This window comes from Tyto alba, unplaced genomic scaffold (assembly GCF_018691265.1).
Source record: "Tyto alba isolate M040663 unplaced genomic scaffold, T.alba_DEE_v4.0 Super-Scaffold_16, whole genome shotgun sequence".
NCBI lineage: Eukaryota > Metazoa > Chordata > Aves > Strigiformes > Tytonidae > Tyto > Tyto alba.
In genome coordinates, this window is record NW_024881278.1 from 30,063,737 (window position 1) to 30,084,568 (window position 20,832).

At 41.0% G+C, this 20,832-nt stretch overlaps 1 protein-coding gene across 6 annotated transcripts; it reads left to right on the top strand.

Moving 5' to 3' along the window:
• The first annotated feature begins 1,549 nt into the window (after nt 1–1,549).
• FAM98A (family with sequence similarity 98 member A) lies at nt 1,550–20,417 on the top strand. 6 transcript variants are annotated; one of them, XM_042789544.1, is made up of 9 exons: nt 1,558–1,680; nt 2,043–2,121; nt 5,107–5,255; nt 7,070–7,204; nt 10,044–10,228; nt 12,674–12,754; nt 14,084–14,200; nt 16,827–16,994; nt 18,535–20,417. In XM_042789544.1, the coding sequence occupies exons 1-9, from the start codon at nt 1,677–1,679 to the stop codon at nt 19,291–19,293; spliced, it is 1,677 nt and encodes a 558-aa protein (XP_042645478.1). In that variant the 5' UTR covers nt 1,558–1,676; the 3' UTR covers nt 19,294–20,417. The 6 variants fall into 6 exon arrangements, with proteins under 6 accessions (XP_042645481.1, XP_042645478.1, XP_042645480.1 ...); XM_042789545.1 differs by lacking the exon at nt 1,558–1,680 and adding an exon at nt 1,738–1,853; XM_042789543.1 differs by lacking the exon at nt 1,558–1,680 and adding an exon at nt 1,828–1,926.
• The last annotated feature ends 415 nt before the right edge of the window (nt 20,418–20,832 follow it).

The window sequence follows — 20,832 nt, forward strand, 5'->3', positions numbered from 1 at the left end:
CAGAAATAAGGGCTAAACATTATGACTAGAAGGAACAGCAACTGAGGAGTAGGGGCAGACTGTGGACGTATTGCCTTGTTTTGTACACTTCCAGCTATGCAAGCAAGCTGAACCCAACCGTTATATCAAAAGTGTCACAAGCCTTCAGCTGCTGTGTTAAATTTGGGAGGAAAAAACCCAGTCCCCCAAACCATCAACTTAGACTACCCACCCAGGCAAGGTTCCCAGGCAGAACACCTGAGATGCTTTGAATAAATCCAAAATGAATGGACTAAAGAAAAAGCAGGAAATTCTTATGGCCAAGCTTAGCCCAGCAGTGGTAAGGCACCTTGCCAGGAACCTTAATCTGGTTTTTGTTTTTTAAAAAATTGAAATAGCCTATGGCCACCCATTACCAACACAAGGAAACAGGAATGCCCGTATTATTCCTTTCACATTTTTAGTCTTCAGGAGGTAATTTTCCCCTAAAGGTTTAGACTGACCAATCTTTAATAGAACCAGTGACTGATTCTATTAGTCTGTTAGTGAAGTTTCTTATTTCTAGCCCTTCAAGATACTGTTTGTCCTTCTACCTATCTCAAGGCTACAAGATTCCACTTTATTTGACCTCAGCTTCTCTTTTTTAAGCCTACCAAGGGCAATTTCATGAAGTACAGGCAGCCAGGGCTCCTCTGCTGGAGCATCAACTTGCTGCTGGTGACGAACTGTGATTATTTTTGGCACGAGCGCCTTTGGCTTTCCCTGGCATGGCCTAGCTGTTACAACATACTTTGCTCTCTTATCCATGCTCCTTTTTTAGTACCGATGTGCTTTCTGTGGATCTGCTGCACCCCGGGCAGTATGGCAATGCTGCGTAAGAGAACTAGGAAGAGCAAGCAAAATTATCCTCTATGATACTATAATTGAGTTTTTCATTGTTAATGATGCATCTTTATCCACGTGCTGGGCTTTTTCTCCTGAAGACGCTGGCAACTAAGCAACTGAAAGAATTGTATTACACCCCTCCTCTGACCTCAAAGTTTAAAATAATAAAATAAATTTTAAAAAGCTGTCAGAGCATTGCCTGAAGGAGTTGCAGCGTCAGCACAAAGCCGGGCGGGCGCTGCTGCGGCCAGCACCGCTTCAGCGTCCTCAAAAGCCACATCACCAGCCGGACACCGCCTCTCGTTCCTTCAGCCACCGCCCCCCGGCTGCCGCAAGCCCGCCTAGGGAGAAACGACACCCGTGGAAGCGGCGATTTCAATTTATTAATTTTATTTCCCCCCCTCCCCCCGCAACCGCGACCCCAAGCCCCCGCCTCCACCCGGCGGCCCCGGCCCGCCATAAGCGGCGGGAAGCGGCCCCGTGGGCACCCGGCATGCTGGGAATTGTGGTCCCGCGGGTCGCCCCCGGGTGGGGAAGCGCGCACTCGCTCTCTGACTCAGTTTGACCCTTCCGCCGCCCCGTCCCCCGCCGCCTGTTGCCGCGACACCGCTCGCCGCAGCACATTCCAGCGTGGGTGGCGGTGGTGGGGTCCTTCCTCCCGGGCCTGCCCGACGTGCTGCCTGAACAGAAACGTGAGATCTTGCGCTCGCCCCGGGCTCCTTCCCCACAGAAAAAAAAAAAAAAAACAACTCCAACAACCCGGCGCCCGTCCTCCCGCTCGCGCCTCCGTTTATGAGCGCTTCCTGGCCGCGATGGGTAGGCAGCAAGCCGCCGCGGGGGGAGGCGGCACCGATCAGGCACGGCGGCGGGGCGGCCCGAGGGAAGCCGGGTGAGGGGTCAGGCCGGGGACCTGCCCCTCCCTCCCCCGCCCCCGTCCCCGCCCTGACATGCCAGCCCGGCAGTCGGCGGCGCAGCAGCGTGCGAGCAGCGTACGTGGGGCCGCCGCGCGTGGGGGCGCGACGGGAACGCGCAGGGGGCTCTGCGCTCCCTCCGCACCGCGCGGTGGGGGAGGGGGGCGGCCGTTGGGCCCCCTCCGCGGGGCCGGGCCGGACTGGGCTGGGCGGAGAGGGGCGGCGGGAGTGCGGCTACCGGGGGCGCTGAGTCCCTCTGTCTCGCAGGTTCTTCCTCCGTGCCCCGCCGCAGGATGGAGTTCGAGCTCCTGGAGAGCGACGTGCTGGAGTCGCTGGAGGACCTGGGGTAAGTGCCGGGGGCCGAGCGACGCTCCGTCCCGGCGCTGGGGCGGGCGGGCGCACGGCCGCCACTAGTGGGGCCGGAAACGGGAGGGTGGCCCCGGTGTGGGCCCGTGGCGTGGGGAAGGGCGGCTGCGCGCCCGGGGCAGGCGAGGCCCGGTGTCGCCCCGGCCCCGGGCAGCAGCCGGAGCCGTCCCTTTTGGTCAGAGCTGCGGTGCCGCCTCCGCAGCGGGGCTGGGGGCGGTGCCGGGCGGGCCTGAGGGGAGCCCCGAGGCCGAGCAGGCGGGCGCGTTGGGCTGTGCGGCCTTTGCGAGCGGTTTTGTCTCTGGGTGAGTGCGGGTCTCCTTCAGCTTCGTGATGCCGTCCCCTCGGTGGCCCCGCCGTTCGGGGGAGCGGCCCGAGCTGAGGGTGGGGAAGGGAGAGAGAAGTCAGGGGAGATGAGGTCTTTTAGGCTTCATATTTAGTGAAAAATGACAACCAAAAAAAAGTGTGACTACAGAGTATTTTTTCGTTTCTTTTGAATATAGTATATCCCAGGAAACTCCTGTTGCTTAAGCCTGCTACTCTGTCAGAGTCAGTAAATGTTACATAAATATGAAAGGGAGAGCAAGGAGAACATGCCCTACTGTAAGCTTGCGTGTCTGTAAGGTGTTGAGAGTTCAGACAAGAGGCAGTTACAGGTTTGCTGCTGCTGCTGTGCAAACAGCTGTATTTACTCACATTAGCCACATTCCCATAAATCACTTTGCGGCTAGAGTCATTATACTTCAACAAAGAGTATATTTCCAGGCTAAGTTGGTGATGGTAGCTCCAAAGCTTGACAAACAGGCTCCTGTTTTGATAGGTATTTCTGTGACTGAAATGTGAAAAGTTCTCTGCCATGATGCACATACTGTGATCGGCTTCTTTCTGCCATATGTTTAAAAGGATGTTAGTGGTTTGAAGCTGTGAATTGTGTTTTTTATCTATGTAATTACAGGCAGCGTTGCTGATGATTTTTGACATAAATAAAGCAAACAGTGAAAGCAGATTAAAAAATAAACTGTATCAACCAAGTGGTTGAAAAGAAAATTTGGAGGGTGAAAGACATGAGGCTTCAATAGTATTAGCAACAACTGGGAAAACTACTGCATGTGTCTAAATGACTGCAGTTTCCTTGTGTCTGGAAAGACTGGGGTGTTTGAGGTTTTAAGCTTTGGCAGTAGCTCCATGATCCTTCACAGTTCAACTTATTTTTTCTAACTAGATACTGAAGACGTTTCTAATATATTACTTGATTATATTTTTTTTAATAGAATTACACATCAAATAGTTGTTTCTTTTTGGATTTGTGCTTGAGGTGCTCAAATAGTGGCCGCTTGCCTTGTAAATCAGTCCGTTGAACTATCAAAAAAGTAAACAAACTCTGTAGCATAATATTACCAAAAGAGGAGTGTATCTCTAGAACATGTGCCATTGGCAGGAATGGAAGGAAAAAGCTGTTTGCAGTCAGGAATATGCAAATTGGATTACTGGCCAACTACTGTGTAGCTGAAGGCATAATGACCAGAGATAACAAAGTCAAGATGTTGTATCTGTCAAAGAAAAATTCTAGAAAAGGGGCCTCTAACGTGACCAGTGACTTAAATCCAGATCTTGCCAAAGCAAAAGGCTTGTCATCACTTCCCTTCTACTTTGATCTATAAACTGGATGTTTCTGTTCTGAGTCTCAGATGTTCCTGTACATGTGTAGGTCTGAAACGTCCGTAGGAGGGGACTTAAATTTCTTCTAATTAGCCTGTTGGAATTGTCAAGCCTACTGTGGTAATGTAGTGGGGTTGCAATACATCAGATTACAGCTTCCCACCAGCTGCTAGTACATTAACTCCGTGTCACTAATGGAGCTGCTCTTGTCAGGTAAAAGTTATTTTTGAGTGTGGCTTCTTCATTTTGGTTGGATGAAGTAACAGGCTGTTACGGTGAAGTCCAAATCCTTTATACACAATGTTAAGCACAAGAAACAAAGTGTGGAGAATAACATTTTAGTTTGTTCTTTGAGAGATTATTTTTTTTACTTCTGAGGTTTGCCAAGAGTTGACTGGACTCACTGGATTGTTGTGACATAGTGGGTGACTTTACCTGGAAGTTGGAAAGAGGGATTTTAGTTGGTTATGCTCATTCTTGGATGTCTTTCTGTTTTGGATGCAGTATATCAAAATAATACTGTACCTTCTTTTTTTTTTTTTTTCTTAAATACTCTGGTAAGATCTGATTTTGTGCTTCTACCTGGTTAATAAGGCAGTCTTCTCCCTACTCTTCTTCCTCCCCCTGACAGAGTATCAGTAAGCAGATGTCCTGAAAACTATGTCGTCTAAGACCTGATCTGTGGGACTCATGCTTTCTTACACTGGGCCTGAATTTGGCTTTTTTTGGTTATGCAAAACTAATTCTATTTATTTTTCTTGTGCCTGTTTAAGAAGGTAATTTTTCAAAAGAGGATGGTGTTTTGCAAATGAATTTTGTAACATTTGTATCGAAGGCTTTGTTTTGCTTGGCAGTCCTTTAATACATGATAGGAAACAACAGAAAAGATGCACTAGTTCAGCAGTAATTATTCAACATACCGTAAAGCAGCGCTCCAGAATGATATTTTGAAACTGCAGTTGCCCATGATAGTTACATTGTAAGTAACATCTTCAACAGGTAGAGGCAGAGAAGTTGCCGCTGTGTATGTGATAAAGGTCCCCAGGATGAAATCTTTGATGATGGTAATTTGTGACACAGTCTCTTTGGCAGCAAGCTAATGTGCATGGAAGCACCGAGTTTACTCAGATGTTTTCAATATGCTTTTTCTTACAGTTCAGTGCAAGAATCTTATCAGTTTAGATGTTGAACACTGCAGGTGTGATGAGGGTGTCGCCCTCAATACGTATACAGCGTAAACCAAATCTATCACCGGATGTAAGTCATAACAAATGTTAATAAACTGCGCTTTTGTTGTTTTACTTGTCAGTTACAAAGGTCCATTGTTAGATGACGGAGCGCTGGCTCAGGCAGTCTCTCGTGGAGCCAGTTCCCCTGAATTCACCAAACTCTGTGCTTGGTTGGTGTCTGAGTTACGGCTATTCTGTAAACTAGAGGAAAATGTGCAGGCAACTAACAGTAAGTAGCCATAACTCTAGCACAAAAGTGCACTTAATGTGTGTTCTTGCATGCCATAAAGGTTTGGGCTCATGATTGTTAAATCACTTGTACCAGGGAGTGTTGTCTGCATGCTGTCAGATTTTGGTTATTTTCTACCTCAAGCTTGTATAATGAACAGCCAGTGGAGGTTGAAATAAGTGAGGATCAAGCAGTCTTTCTTCTGAAATTAGCTTTTTCTTTTAATTGTTCAACTGTAGAGTTTTTTTGAAGTTCTTGGATGAATTTAAGGAAAGATTAGTGGGGTGGGTTTTTTTTAATTAGATCATGAGAATGCTTTTGTTTCAATGCTTCTGTTTCTGATTTTGATGTAAGAAATACCTACCGTTAAGGGAAACATTCTCATGACTACAGTAGCCATATTTTCTTTTAATTATTGGTTATCTCGACTCTGTGTTCACGATGTATTTTTCACTCTTTATGAAACGCTCTATGAGAATGAACCTGAAAATCATAGAACGATTTGAGTTGGAAGGAACCTTAAAATCACCTAGTCCCAACCCCCCCCCTATGTACAGGGACACCTTCCCCCAGCCCAGGGGGCTCCCAGCCCCGTCCAACCTGGCCTTGAACCCTTCCAGGGAGGGGGCAGCCACAGCTGCTCTGGGCAGCCTGTGCCAGTGCCTCACCACCCTCACAGGAAAGAATTTCTTCCTAGTATCTAATAATATCTAATAATGAAATGTATGTTTGTTTTATTGTTTTGGTGGAGGAGGCAAATCTTAGTTTTCAAAATATGTTATTTTTGGTCAACTAGTCATGACATTCTACAGATTAAATTGTGAAATTGGTATGATAATATGTACTTCTGAGTATCTAAAGTTATGAACTTATAGTGCCTTTACAAGTTTAACTTTCCATCTACTTGGTGGCCAAAGTTTGCTGCCTTTCACCTCAACATTTGTTCTTTTCCTCTCTCTGTTTTTGACATGTCCATCCTGCCTTCTCTAAGTGTATTTGACTCTCTCTCTATTGATACAGCATCTCACCTCTTCTAGTAGCATAGGGTTCCTACTGTAAGTTTTGTGTAAAAAGACAACCCAGAAGTGTTCTAACTCCTATTTCAAATTACCTTAACACAGTGATAGGAACCTTTTATTTGGAGTAGCATCAAGTTCTACCTTCGTTTTGTGTGACTTGAGTTTATAAATTGCAGACGTTTTGGGTTGAAGTCTCTTTTCAAAAGAAGAAAAACTGTTACCCCTCATTAAGCACTATTTTTTGCATAACTTGGCTTAGCAAATTCAGATTAGATTCACTAGTGTCTGACACAAATATCAGTCTAAGCTTTGTTTTACACGACTCAATTATTTTTAAAGGATATTGGTATCAAGTAACATCAGTTGACAAATGTGAGCTTACAGGGAGAAGCAGTAAAAACATGAGAGCTCAAACCGTATTATTCATAACTTTATCAGAACTATCTAACATATTTGTAGTGGGAAGAATTAGTTGATACTTAAAGTACCCCTGTAAAATTTGTGATATTTTTAATGTCACTTTTCACTGTGGAAGTTGCCAGTGGCTGTCTGTTGTAGTTGGGAAGAGCTGTCAGTGAAATGTAATTTTACAATAATGAGGAATATCATGGCTCCAAATAGGTTGTGCTGTGTCTTTGAGAAACCCAAGGAAAGCATTTGACTTCCATTAAAACTGGGGTTTCAGTGTTAAACAGCAACTGGAGCAAAGCATGATTTAAATTTTTTAAAAGTAATTAATTCTGATCATAGCCAGATATATATGTTAACTAAACAAATTATTCTTTTCTTTCTAAGGTCCAAACGAAGCAGAAGAATTTCAACTTGAAATGAGTGGGTTGCTGGCTGAAATGAACTGTCCATATACATCATTAACATCAGGAGAAGTGACAAAACGCCTTCATAATCAAAAGAACTGTCTCTTGCTGCTCAGTAAGTTAAAAGGGTGCTTGCAAGCAAATTGGTTTTGTGCAAGAATCATAGTATTATTTCTTACTCTTAATGAGATACTGTTTTATTTACCACAATATATAAAAACAGCTAAAATTATGAATTGTTTATCTCTGTAATTTATAGTGTCAGACTATTATACTTTTGGGTCTCAATTTTGCCAATTACTCTGTAGTCAGTATATGATGGAAAATATTCTGAGTACTAATCTTTTTCACATTAACTAGCAAAAAGCCTGTCCTATTACTTCTCAAAAGGTTCTCCAAAAAGGGACTAACTTGAAGACTTCTGCCAGGATTTTGCCACTGAACTTTGTATAGAAGGGTTGTAAAAATGACCACTAATATCAGATACATCATGATTTTGGAGCCCGCACCATGATGACTTGCAAGGTGTAATAAGACTTGCATTTTCCTACAATCTGACAATTGGAATTGTTGTGAAAAAGAGAAAATGTTTATTCCAACTCCCAGTTCATTTGATCATCTCCCTCAGCAAATAGCTTCTCTGTTGCTTTCTGCTGATTGAAAAGAAATTAGCAGTAGCAATTGTGATGTCTTCCCTTTACTTTTCAACCCAGCAGATCTCAATACTTAAACTGATTTTATCCCTGCTTAGGAAGTGTTAGAGGAGAAGAAATAGTACTTAAATTTGGAAAATGTCTGTGATGTTGATTCATACTGAAAAAAAAAATTTTTTTACAAGTGTCAGAAATTGTAATACTAATTTTAATTTGATCTTAAATTCAACATAAATTAATGTTTTATTTGCTTCCTCAGTTGCTGCTGATTCTTTAACTTTTCAAAACAGAAATTTGGTTCTACCTGCAGCTGAGATGTAAGAAATTAATTGCAGACTAGGTTTCTGTATTTCAACAGTAGGAGAAAGATGAGTAGTAAGACTTTATCTGAACTTGTTTTGATAGACATTCAAAAATGTCGGATGAAGTGAGGTGTAATTATTGTATTTAAAATATCTGCCCTTCTCAAACAATCTGCCCTTCAGTTTATTCTCTGTAAGATAAGCCATTCAATAAATTCGGCTTGTCTGTGACACACAGTTTATCCCAGAGGTCCTCTGTCATGTACCTTTTGGTAATACAAGGCCATGTTCAGAAGCTGAACTCTGGTACCCCGTCTGGCAGGAATACTGTGTTTACTGTCAAATGTGGAATTGAAATAGATGCCAAACTCCTTTTGCTTATTAGATATCCTGTTATATGTGAGCCATAAAACCAGATATTTTTCAGGAGAAACAGAATAACCTTCTTTAATGGAATGCTAGGTTATTTTACATTTTAACAAAATGCAGCACAGTTTATGTCAAATGGAAGATGTGACAGTATTGCTGGGAGAGGAAAGCACCAAATAAACGTAAGCAGTTAGGATTATCTTGGCGTGCAACATCACTAGAATACAATGTTAAATACTGGAATCTGGACTTTCAAGCTGATTCAGAAAAGGTCTGCAAAAAAAGAATCAGTATCTGGAGAATATTTATGTCTTACAGTGATAGACTTAAAAATTTCAGTCTTTGTCAGAGGAGGTTGAAGGTAGCTTGAATATGATCTCTGAATTCTTGAAACAAAATTCTGCTGCTAGTTTCTTTTTCAGGAGGTACTAACAGAGTGTAAATAATTGGAAGTTGAATACAAGAAAAATTTGTATAAAATACCACTGAAAGAACTTACAAAGAATTCTTCACTGCTTTACATATTTTAAGAATTTTATCATTTACAGGGTGTTCCATGTCTTTAGCAGAAGACATTCTGGAGATCTAGAAGAAATTCTAGAGATCACTAAAATGTTTTGGTTTATTTCTTAATCTGTTGATCTGTCCCGATTTTATACGTCCTGATTTTATAGGTACTAAGCTGCTTTTGTGTAGCCACGGGTTTATATCCCTGATCACAAGTCTGTATTTATCAGTGCAGTATCTATTATTTATTCCTTACTTTTAGAAGTAATTATTTACGTTATTGTTATGGTCATCCAGTATGATTCGTGATAGAAGTATTGTTAAACCTGTGTATTTCTTCAATTCAATTCAAATTTTAACGTGACAACTGCAAGCAAAGGCTATGTGCTAAATTTATATCACTGTAACCAACATGTGTTGCTGAAATTTTGGGTGTATATCATGTTCAGAAATTGTGAGTTTAATATTTTTTTTGTTTGATAAAAGAGTTACAATGTGATGGCAGGCTCTTGCAGTTCTGATATTGAAGAGCACTACGGGCATTCTAGCTTCTATTTCATCACTTATTGCCTTCCTTTCTGGAGTTGTAACAAACCTGAATTCCCAATAGTACTTTTAAAAGGGGAGTTACTTTTTCACTCTGCATCTTGCCTTAGGAAGTAGAGGAGAGTCATTCAACATTTCACTTCTCTCTACTCATTTCTTTGCTTGGTTCCTAGAGCCTTGAGGAGTGCTTGCTTGTCTAGTTTAAAGTGCATGTCACAGTCCCTCATCCTGCTTATTTCCCTGTTCCTAGTCTCCTGTCTTTGCTGGGCAAAGCCTGAAGGAAAAGAGCTGCGCTCTGTTGAACTCTTGAGATTAATACCTGTCGGAATCATAGAGGGTTTTTTCCAGGCTTTAATTGGTTGTGCAAAAACTTTCTCCTGTTTGTTGTGTTTCTAGCACTGGGCTCAGGGATTATTAGAAATATGAGCGTTCTGTAGATACCAAAATTACAGCCCTAACTCTTTCTAAAACAGTCCCATTTGCACATTTGTTGGTTGTAAGCACTTGAGTTCTTACTGGTTCTAAAATAATTTAACTCGGCTATATCTGATGCTGAAATCTAATTTTTCTTACCCAGCATACCTCATCTCAGAACTGGAAGCTGCCAGAATGCTGTGTGTGAACGCCCCTCCTAAAAAAGCACAGGAAGGAGGTGGCAGTGAAGTCTTTCAGGAGCTAAAAGGCATATGTATTGCTTTAGGCATGTCCAAGCCTCCAGCCAACATAACGATGTTCCAGTTCTTCAGTGGAATTGAAAAAAAAGTAAGATTCAAAGGAACAAAACTAGAATATTTATGATGTTACTGTTTTGATGGAAGATAGTTTTGCTAACAGGGAGAGATTTTCCTTTTGTGAAACTCTAGTGTTTGATTGTGAAGGAGAATTAACATGGGTTACTGAGTATGCCAAGAATCAGGGTTTTGAAAATGAATTTAAAGGCTTTTTCCACGCCAAGGCACGAGGTCAGGGACTACTGCTATCATTACCTTACAGGGTGAGATATTTCTTACTGGTCTAGGTTTTAGTGTCATCACCTGTTGCAGAAGACATGGAAGATGCTGGGCTTAGGCCTCAGTAAGAATGTTAAGGAGAAACGTATTCCAAGAAATACACTTAAAGTAAATTTTTACAGAAACCTACTGTTTTAAAAATGTTTAGGTTAAAAGGTGTTGTAACTAAAGTCAAGTTTACACCTTTTCCCTAAGGCTTCATCAGTTCTTGTGGTTCCATTATTTTTTGTTCTTTTACATGTATGTGTTCTCCAAGTTGTGGGTTTTGTTTAAAGAAATTTACTTTTGTTTGAGTAATTTTTATACAGCAGAGAAATGGAGTGGTCTGTCTAGTGCACAGACCTAAGGTGGGGAACAGAAAGTTTTTAAGTTACGTTGAATAGCTTAACTTGCAGATAGGAGAGAACAGAACGGCAGAAGAGAACCTTTGTGAACTTTAAAGAACACATATGATTACAAAGCTCCCCAAAATACTTTCAGAGGAGTTTTTTGACTAACCTTTTAGTTGCATTGTACTTAAACAAGTCCAAGCAACTGAAAATAGTGCTTTATTTCTTTGCAAGAAATCAGTTTGGATTGTCTTGATTAAGAAGAGGAAGATGATTTTCCAGCAGAATTCCAAGGTGTAGAATGGAAGCAATTTGTTTTCTGGTTTGGGCATTAAATGGATAGATACAATAAAAAACCTGTGCTTCTGTTTTTATAGAAAGGTAGAAAATATAACAATGAACAATGCTAGCAAGCTTTGCCAGTGAAAGAGACTGTAAAAACACAGAATTCAAAGTAGATCAAAATCGTTCATCTTCCCTTCATCTGGGAATTCTGTTATGTTTTACTGATTGACTTTTCTTTTACATTGTCTTGCTTTAAAGTCAAATTTGCATACACTTGCAAAATCATTAAGGTTAAATGAATGTTACCTCATTGATTTATATCCATAGATGGTTATGATAGGAAAAAAAAAAAAAAAAAAAACAAACCAAAACTAGAACAGTCTTTATAGATTAATAAAATACATCATGAATTTCTAACCTACAGGATTTTTTAGAAATCGTATATAGCTGTGGTACTTACAATCAGAATACTTCAGATGTTGGTAGTATTTGAGAAGGAGAAGGCAAAGCTGACTAATAACCAAAAAGCTTATTTCACCTTGTAAATGAAAATACATCATGAAGTTGAGTAAAATGTGAAAACTTAAATAACATAGAGTGAAAATTTTACTCTTGATTGTAGGCTAATAGTTATAATGAGATCACACTAAAGTTTTCTTGTTTTTAAAAAGTGAGTCTTAGAATGGCAATATTCTTACCTAGCATGTGAAAATCAAACAAAGTGGGGTTTGTGGCTTTTTTTGTTTTTTTGTTTTTGTTTCTCAGACATATATTGTATAGTATGGAGTAGGATCTTTATAAAATTCACTCTTTTTGCTAATGATCCACCACATTAAAAAAATAAACTACTGATACTTGAATGAACTGCTACCTCTGCTATTCTGAAAGCACTTGATTTTAAAATCTTCAAGTTAAACAAATTGGGCTCAGCAACTTTGGAAAACCAGGTCACTGAATGTATTAAATCAGTTGCTGGAATGAACAGCAAAGGAAGTTGAAAAATATGGTTTGCAGCAGTGGAAAAGTGCTTTTATAACTCCAGCCTGCTTTGATCCAAGTTTTTGTTGCTGCTACTCCATTTCTTTCCCCTGAAATCCTCAAATTCTGAGATTTGAGATAACCTAAGTTGTGCCCAAACTTTTAAAATGCAAATTAAATTTAAATTTTCATATTGAAGATTTTCTTTTGATTGTAAAGAGGGGCCCTTCTTTGGGTCATGTTACATTTCACATAGTCTTAATACAACCTATTTGATACAAGCGTGGGGTTTTTTTCTGAATTAGAGATGATGTGTAGAATAAACCCTGTATCTTCAAGGGGAGCTGTACCTCATTTTAGCTGTAGATCTATTCTATAGTCCCTTGTGCTAATTTTTAAATGATTATAGCTGAGTACCAGAAGTATAAAAATAGTTGCTTTCCAAAAGTGTGCTTAGTTGTCTGTCCCAGAGAAAACAGCTTGATATTGGAGGTAGCTCTGTCATGCCTACAGCTGTCCAAGGGTCCTGTCCTGTAATTTGAATCTTGAAAAGCTAATTTTTTTGTTTTTAGCCAATGCTTACATTTTTATATGTCTCCTAACAGCTGAAGGAAACCCTAGCAAAGGTTCCACCTAATCATGTTGGAAAACCTTTATTGAAGAAACAACTGGGACCAGCTCACTGGGTAAGTAGTTGCAGGTGTTAGAGTCCCATTTCCCTTTTCCAAGTATATAAAGTTTGATCTTGATTCCATGTGTAATGTTGCAAAATGATTTTTCTCATCTATTCCTGAAGATGAGACCATTTCTTGCAGTATTTTACATATATGTTGGTACAATAAACGTTCAACAACTGATAAGATCTTGGGCTCGTGAATCTTTATGTCCAGTTGCAGGCAAAAGTTTTCCAAAATAAAGGAGATGTATGGTGATGGTGCTGACCTGCATGCTTCTGCAGTAGCTTAAGCTTTCCTCTCCTGCCCCTTGCTAGCACTGTCTGCGTGGCCTAGCCTTGCTGAGATCGTGTCACATCCCCTCCTGCAGCTTCTTTCCAGCTAACCTCTGGGTCTTCCCATTGTTCCCTCCTCCCTTTCTGTCCTGCTGGAGTAGTCTGCTTCCTTCACAGCCTCTTCTCCAAGAAGCAGTGAGTGTGCAGGTGGAAGCTGGGAGAGACTGTACGCCCAGTAGCAGAGGCATAATCACTTCCAGCTGGGTTTTGTCACCTGCAGTTCTAGAAGGATGGTGTCTGGGTTAGATACTGCTGCTGTTCCAGCACAAAGCTGTGGCTACTGCTGCAAGACTGAGTCTAGTCTCTCATGTCTCTTGCCTATCTACTCCCAACAGTTTGCCTCCTTCAGTGCTTGTATTGTTGAGGCTGAAAGTGAGCCAAACTGCCCCCCTCCAGCCAGGCTTCAGTCAATACATAAATTATTCCCTTAATGGTGCATATCTCAACTGTTGCTCAGGCTAGACCACTGCCTGCTACCAGGTGTGTTTCTAGAGATCGCTTTTCCCCATAGGACACTTTGATGTCTTGTCTGTATGCAGACTGTGCTTTAATCAAGATCCTCTTACAGTACTTTACTACTCTTAGTCCTCTGTCTTTGTCCTTAAACTTGCTACTTTTCAAGAAAGCAAGGACACTCTAGTCCCTAGGACTTATATATGTCCTTGCACCTCCTTCACCTTGTTGCATGTAGTAGTTTCTCACTTCCGCTTCTCTGTCCTGGTGAGTGCTGAGAAATGCCTCACCAGTGCGTGCAGTTTTTATGTCCATTCTAAGAAACAGACAGCTGTGCTGTTAGAAATGGTAGAAGGCTGAACATGAGGAGACAGAGCCTTTGAAGCCTTCAGGAAAATAGTATTAGGAGGCATAGCTTGCTGTGAGCCCCTTTGGCAAGGTAGATAATTGGGGGCTTAAGTCCCGTTTAATATCTCTGTGTGTCTTGTTCTCTTCCATCCACATAGTTTATTATTTTATAAAAATGGTTATGTTTGCAAATTTTTTGTTTCAGGAAAAAATCGAAGCAATTAATCAAGCCATAGTCAATGAATACGAAGTCCGAAGAAAACTGTTAGTGAAACGTTTGGATGTTACTGTGCAGTCCTTTGGCTGGTCAGATAGAGCTAAGGTACAAACAACTTGCTGTGAAGTCCTGGTTGATGGTAATGCTTTATAATGAGTATCTGTGGAAAACGGCTTCATTGTTTCATCCTTCCTGAGTAAGAAATAATCACAGGGGTTGTCTACTTTGAGTTTCTAAAGAAGATGACTAAAAGTATTTTACTTAAAACTGATTTGTTTGGATTCTAAAACATGATGTAAAATAAGACCATGTGTAACTATACACCAAAGCCAAAACATACAGTTAAATAGGCCACTAGAAGAAAATAGTAAGAGTAGATTACAGATCCAACCATTTGCATTCAGAGTACCATAATGTGAATCACTAAGTGCTGTCTCTGTATGATGGTAGAAAAGCATCTTCCTGTTGGCCATCTTACTTTAACTTACTTTATGCTGTCCACAGTGATCAGATTTCCTTACCGCAAAGTGTGTCTGCAAGCACAACTCCACAGATACACATGAGAAAAGCTGCTAAGGCACTACTTGTTCTTACCTCATAGCCAGGGTAATATTTTATGTGTTGCTTTTGTCTTTGAACCATGCAAGTGGCTGTGACATGATATCTGTTCTCTCTGAATATGTAATACTTATTCTGTTTTAAAAATAATTACGTGGTTTGCCTGTTTCCTGTATTTCATAGTGAAAAAGGAATAACAAGGTTTAAAAGACAGTAAATACCATTTTTTTTCTAGGACTAAACCAGATCTGCTAACATGCTGTTAATTATGCTGCTGGCAGTGCTTGAGACTGAGCTATAAGTGATAAACTGTGACACATGAATCATTAAGTGTTTTTTCTTGATAAATGATTTATTAAAAAAAAGCAATTATTTTAATAATAAACTGTGACCTCTCCCCTTTTCTGTTTCATCACTTGAGTAGGACATATATTGGTATACTATTTCTTAAACCTTGTATTCTTCAGGGTTTTTAGTAGAAGATTGAAGAACTATCTGATTGTTTAAATATTTTAATAGTGAATGAAAATGGGAAAAAGTATGGATTAGGTTAAAAAGCAGGCACTTCTAATTGTGCTATAGCTTGGGCATCCAAATCCATACTACTTTAGGTTTTTTTTCTAGGAGACTTCTGAGATGTTAGTAGCTACATGAAATCCTTTCACAAAAATTGTATACATGCATTTTTGTCTATTGAAATGCAAATGTAAATTTTTTTAGGACCATAACAGTACAAAATTGGAGAATGTGACTACTGTATTTCAGACATGTAATACAGTTTGTTTTAACAGTAAATTTTAGCAATGCTTTATTACATGACAGTAAATTTTTTTAAATTTTAAAATTTGAAAAGTATCAGAATACAGTAGTACAAGTAAATAGTTAATGCTTCAGATAGTAGAAACACTAGCAAAAACTTTATAGTCTATTATTAGGGGTTTTTTTGTGTTCAAAAATGTCAAGTTTCACCTGAAAGAATAATATTATAGCACCAAAATACTATGCTCAGAGTTCAGTCACACTTGCTAGGGAAAAACATACTGCTGCTCTGGTGAATACTGTTGCTTCTCCTGTCTTTAGCCAGCGTCAGGTAAATGATGGGCATGTTTTTCTTCATTTTGAATAGACCCTGTTCAACTTGCAATATAAAAGTAGAAACTTTTGGTTCAAAAAACTTATCACCGAGTTGCTTGGAAATACATACTCTCAACTCTTTCCGGTTTTCTGCCTTTAGATGGAAGATGGGATTTTAGGATTTTAAAATTTGCTCCTAAGCTCTTGCTCTGTCAAGAGGCTTGTTGGAAAACCTGGTTTGCCTGTCCCCACTGCTGTCATCTGGGGTCCAGAGAAAAAGCAGCCCTTGTGTCTTTGTGCAGATTGCAATCTGGTTTATCCTAACATACTCTGATAACTGAAGACAGATGTTACTCCTGGCTGGTAGCACAGATTTCTGTTGTGTCTGTCAGTTGGAACACTGCTGTCATACTTCTGAGGTGTTCAAAGAAGCCGATATGTTTAATGCCCAAAGGCAGCAGAAGTTGTCTGTTTGCATACAAGGCAAAGTTAAAGTGCAGGATCTCATTTCTAGCTTGGGCACTACATATGTGAGACAAAAGACTGAATCAGAACAAGGACTTGAGAGCTGCCAGTACCTCTTGATGGCTTGCCTTTGTGAAGAAGCTGAGTGGAATGAAGAGTGTGAAAGAGTTAATGCAGTCTTTGCAGCGATGATAGCCAAACTGGAATGGGTGTGGGTCAGCGTTCAGGCATAGAAGGAGGTCTGGAGGCTGGACAGAGATGTGTTTCAGTATCTTTTAGATATTAGCAGTAGTTCATATAACTATATGACACACTTCTATTCTGTGTTTGCCCAAAAGTAATACAGTCTGCACGTATATATTGTTAATCTTAAAGCTGTCAGATCATCATTGTTGTGGCAGTTCAGTCAGAATAGTGTTTCCTGTAATACTTAAGAAATTAATTTGACAAATTAAGCTAGCTTTGTTGCTGTGATTTTTAGTTACAAAATGGCTCTCACACTATTTATATTATTTTTTGTTCTATTCGCAGTAGTGTCTTGTTCTTCAGTGTTGATTTGATTCTTCTGGTGAGGTGCCCCATTGCTTTCCTATTACTTTAGCTGACTGGGTTTTGTTGTTCTTCTTTCCAACAGAGTCAAACAGAAAAACTGGCTAAAGTCTACCAGCCAAAACGTGCCCTCTTATCTACCAAGTGCACTATTTCCATTGCAAATCTCTTGGCAGCTCGGCAGGATCTGTCAAAGATTATGAGAACAAGCAGTGGGTCCATCCGAGAGAAGACTGCCTGTGCCATTAATAAGGTACCTTTGGTGACAAATGGCTTGTTCCGTTATGAATATTTAAGCAATCTGAATGTAGTACAGTCTTTAAAAAAGTAGGATTATTAAGTGGAATTTGGAAATTAAGGGTAAGAAACTTGGTGTTTATGTACTCCAGATGATACATCAGTACATTACGGGAACTGCAGTTTCACCTGTTTAGGTTCAGAGTGCCCTGCTTAGGGGCAATAAAAAATTGCCAAAATATTTATTACTTTCAGTGGGATTAGGCCTGTTCTGTTTTACGAGAATTGCTGATCTCATTACACTGCTGCTACCTAATTCTGTCACTGTGTCTAAAATAACACCCAAATAGTAACTGTGTTTTTGGTCTATGTAAACAGAATGTATTAAGATCACAAAGCAAGGTTCCTACAAGTTAGGTTCCCCCGTGTACACAAATAAAAGAGATTATAGTCCATTGTGTAGTTTTAGTAATGACATAGTAGGAATATGATTTAGACTAAGCAATTTACCTTGTTTCAAAAATTATGATTTCACAGAAGTAATAGGCTCACAGAGGCACACGTGCTGAACTTGAAGCTCAATAGCTATGTACAGCAGTGTACTTGGTACTTTAAAATTTGTGGGTGTGCATGCATGCTTTTCTGCCTTCTGGATACCAACTATATTTCGGGTAAAGTTCTAATTAATTTAGGATAGAATAGTGGTGTGCTGATTTGACCACATCCCCTCCACCCCAAATAATTTTTGCACCTTTTTAGTGTAGTTGAAGTGTAGAATATAAGAAATTAAGTGGGAAGACAGGTGTGACTGTATCATCAGACCATATGTGTGTTTTACTAGGAATGCAATACTGTCCTGCTGCTGATCCATATTCTGTTAACTTACCTCCATTATCAGTATTAAATGTTTTCCAAGATAGTAACATAAAGTAACCTGCTTCCATTAAAGATTTTATGTTACATCATTTTAAAACTTGAAGTAATGCAAATGCCCTGTCCCATTTTAAGTCTTGCTAAAATCTTAATGTCACGGCATCCTTAGACAGCTTGAGACCTCTAGAGTCTTGCTCAACTCTGATCAGTGCTGTTTGACACCTGTTTATTGCGTGGGTTTTTGTGTGTTCTTACTGAAAAGTAAAAATCTATGCACTTTGTTTAACAAGCCAATGACCTCTACAGAAATTCAGAGCACTAGTTAGGAGAGGGACTGTGTTGTACTGTACTTGCGTTTGTTTGAGATTAGCAGTCTGCACTGGTAAACAGTTTAGCAAAAGACTGTATTGATGCTGCCTCTGCTGGCGTGCCTGATGTTTGAACAAAAAAACAGGTCTCCTGACTTGTCTTGTTAGCAGTGCTTGGAGTACTAGATAATCTCTGTTTAATTTTTACCAATTGGAGACAAAAGTCTTACACGTTCAAACAGGCAAAAGTTTGCCTCGATGAAGTCCTGGTGCAAGAACCCTTGAGCGGCTGCTGTCTGTGGTGTGTATCAGTAACTGTGACTCTTTTGTGAGGTATTAAAACTCCTAACGGCAGTTCTCCCTTTCCCTCTGCAGGTGCTAATGGGCAGAGTGCCTGACAGAGGAGGAAGGCCCAATGAAATTGAACCGCCACCTCCTGAGATGCCACCGTGGCAGAAAAGACCAGAGGCTGGTCCGCAACAAGGCGGCGGCAGAGGAGGAAGAGGTGGCTACGAATCCTCATATGGAGGACGAGGAGGTTATGACCATGGGGGCCATGACCGAGGAGGAAGAGGAGGCTATGACTCGTCATACGGAGGGCGAGGAGGTCATGAACAAGGAAGTCATGATCGAGGGGGACGAGGAGGACGTGGAGGTTACGATCATGGCGGCAGAGGAGGCGGAAGAGGAAACAAGCTTCAAGGAGGTTGGACAGATGGTGGAGGTGGTGGCTACCAGGATGGCAGCTACAGGGAGAGCAACTACAGAGATGCAGGTTTTCAAACGGGTGGCTACCACGGTGGTGGTGGCGGCGGTGGCTACCAAGGAGGAGGCTATGGTGGCTACCAGTCATCTTCATATTCAGGAAGTGGCTACCAAGGGGGTAGTGGCAGCGGCTACCAGCAAGACAACAGATACCAAGATGGTGGGTCCCACAGTGACCGAGGGGGTGGACGTGGAGGAGGGAGGGGTGGCCGTGGTGGCCGTGGTGGCCGTGGAGGCCAAGGGGGAGGCTGGGGGGGCAGAGGTGGACAGAACTTTAATCAAGGGGGGCAGTTTGAGCAGCACTTCCAGCACGGAGGTTATCAGTATAATCAATCTGGCTTTGGACAAGGAAGACACTTCACGAGCTGAGGCTGCTAAAAACTTTTGCTTCAGCAGAGCTCACATAATAGAAACCTGGTTTCAGAGGCCTGGCTTAATCGCTGCTTGAATTAGTACAGGTTTGTACATGGCAGGTAGAATCTCTTTGGGTGGGAATGTTTTACTTTCAGCAAAGTACAACTTTCTGTAGATCTGTCCTCCCCCACCCTCAACCTGTCTGAATTAAATGCATCATCGCTACCTACTGCACCCTAAACATCAACTAATAGCCATGCTTTTTAGATGTTGGACTGGTTTCCTCTGCTCAGAACTCTTTTGTTCTGAAGCTACCTGCTGTGTTTGCCTCTGGCTTTGATTTAGAGAGATATTAAGACCTGTCTGGTCAAATTTGTCTACTATAATACACAGTAGAACTTCTGCATTTTTTCCCCCTAATCATTGTTCAGTTACATGTTCTAAACCCAGTCCTGAGTATTGCTTTTTGGCTTGCTGGCCTCTTGTTTTAGTCACGAAGAAGTTACACACACATGTGCGCACGCACAGAGAACTCTCTCTGACAAACAGTTTATTTGTCTATTATATGAGCTCTACTGTGGATGCCATGTTCAGTAGCCTTATCTCCTGCTAAACAAAGTTTTCCCACCTGCTCAACTCTGAAGACTGACTGCCGCCAAAATCTGCAAAGATCATTTAAAACTAAGCTAAATTGTGAACCGATAGTGTGTGTAGGCCTGTAGTTAGGTGTAGCAATTCAAACTGACCTGCATCCATCCAAAACAAGTTGTTCCTCCTCCAAACCTAATTTTTACTTGAAATCAGCTAGAAGAAATGACAAACTGAAATCTATTTTATTTGCAAGTTAATACCACTGGCTCAGCAGATCTAGGGCAATTTGTTTTGGGGGTTGTCTTTTTAAAGAAATGCACTACGGCCTGGGAAAATTAGTTCCTGCCTGGAGGAAGCCCTTTTATTATTGCTGCAGAAAACAAAGCCTGGCTGAGTTTGATGTTCTAATTTTTTTTTTCTTTACTGAAAGTCACATAATGCTTCTTGCTGGGTTTTTTGTGTACATAAACATTGTCAAGCTGTGAAAGAAAATGGCAGAAGGTGTGCTGTTGTATAAAAAGGTGAGCAATAAAAGTATCTGTATGTTCCCTTTGCTTTGGTTTCTTTTTCTTCTTGGTACTAAAAAGCAGCTGCTACAGTAGCTGGAAATTTGTGGGGATTTCTGTCTGCTTCATCTATTTTACATTTTAATCTATTTTAGATGTTCTGGTTGTCCCAGCTGTACTGTGCATTTTGTGCCCTGAGAACCCGTCAGAACAAGAGCGGGCAGGAGGAATTGATCTTCAGTTACTGAGTGTTGTTCTATTCCTGCTTCTGAACTGGTACAGCAGCACAGGCTCTCCCTTGGGTGTTGTCACTGTGTAAAATTATTCTTTGGCTGCATGAGCACCTGTCTTCCAGGTTATGCTCCTGCATGCCACGTGAACATGGTATGCGGCTTCTGGGAACTCTCCTGATGCTCTCCAGCCTTGTGGAAAATGTAGGTTCCTGTTTCTGTGCTCG

Excerpts from the sequence above, each read along its gene's own strand:
- FAM98A (XM_042789544.1), top strand. Across the intron at positions 7,205-10,043 it reads GAACTGTCTCTTGCTGCTCA|CATACCTCATCTCAGAACTG; the intron begins GTAAGTTAAAAG and ends TTTCTTACCCAG. Across the intron at positions 16,995-18,534 it reads CTGCCTGTGCCATTAATAAG|GTGCTAATGGGCAGAGTGCC; the intron begins GTACCTTTGGTG and ends TTCCCTCTGCAG.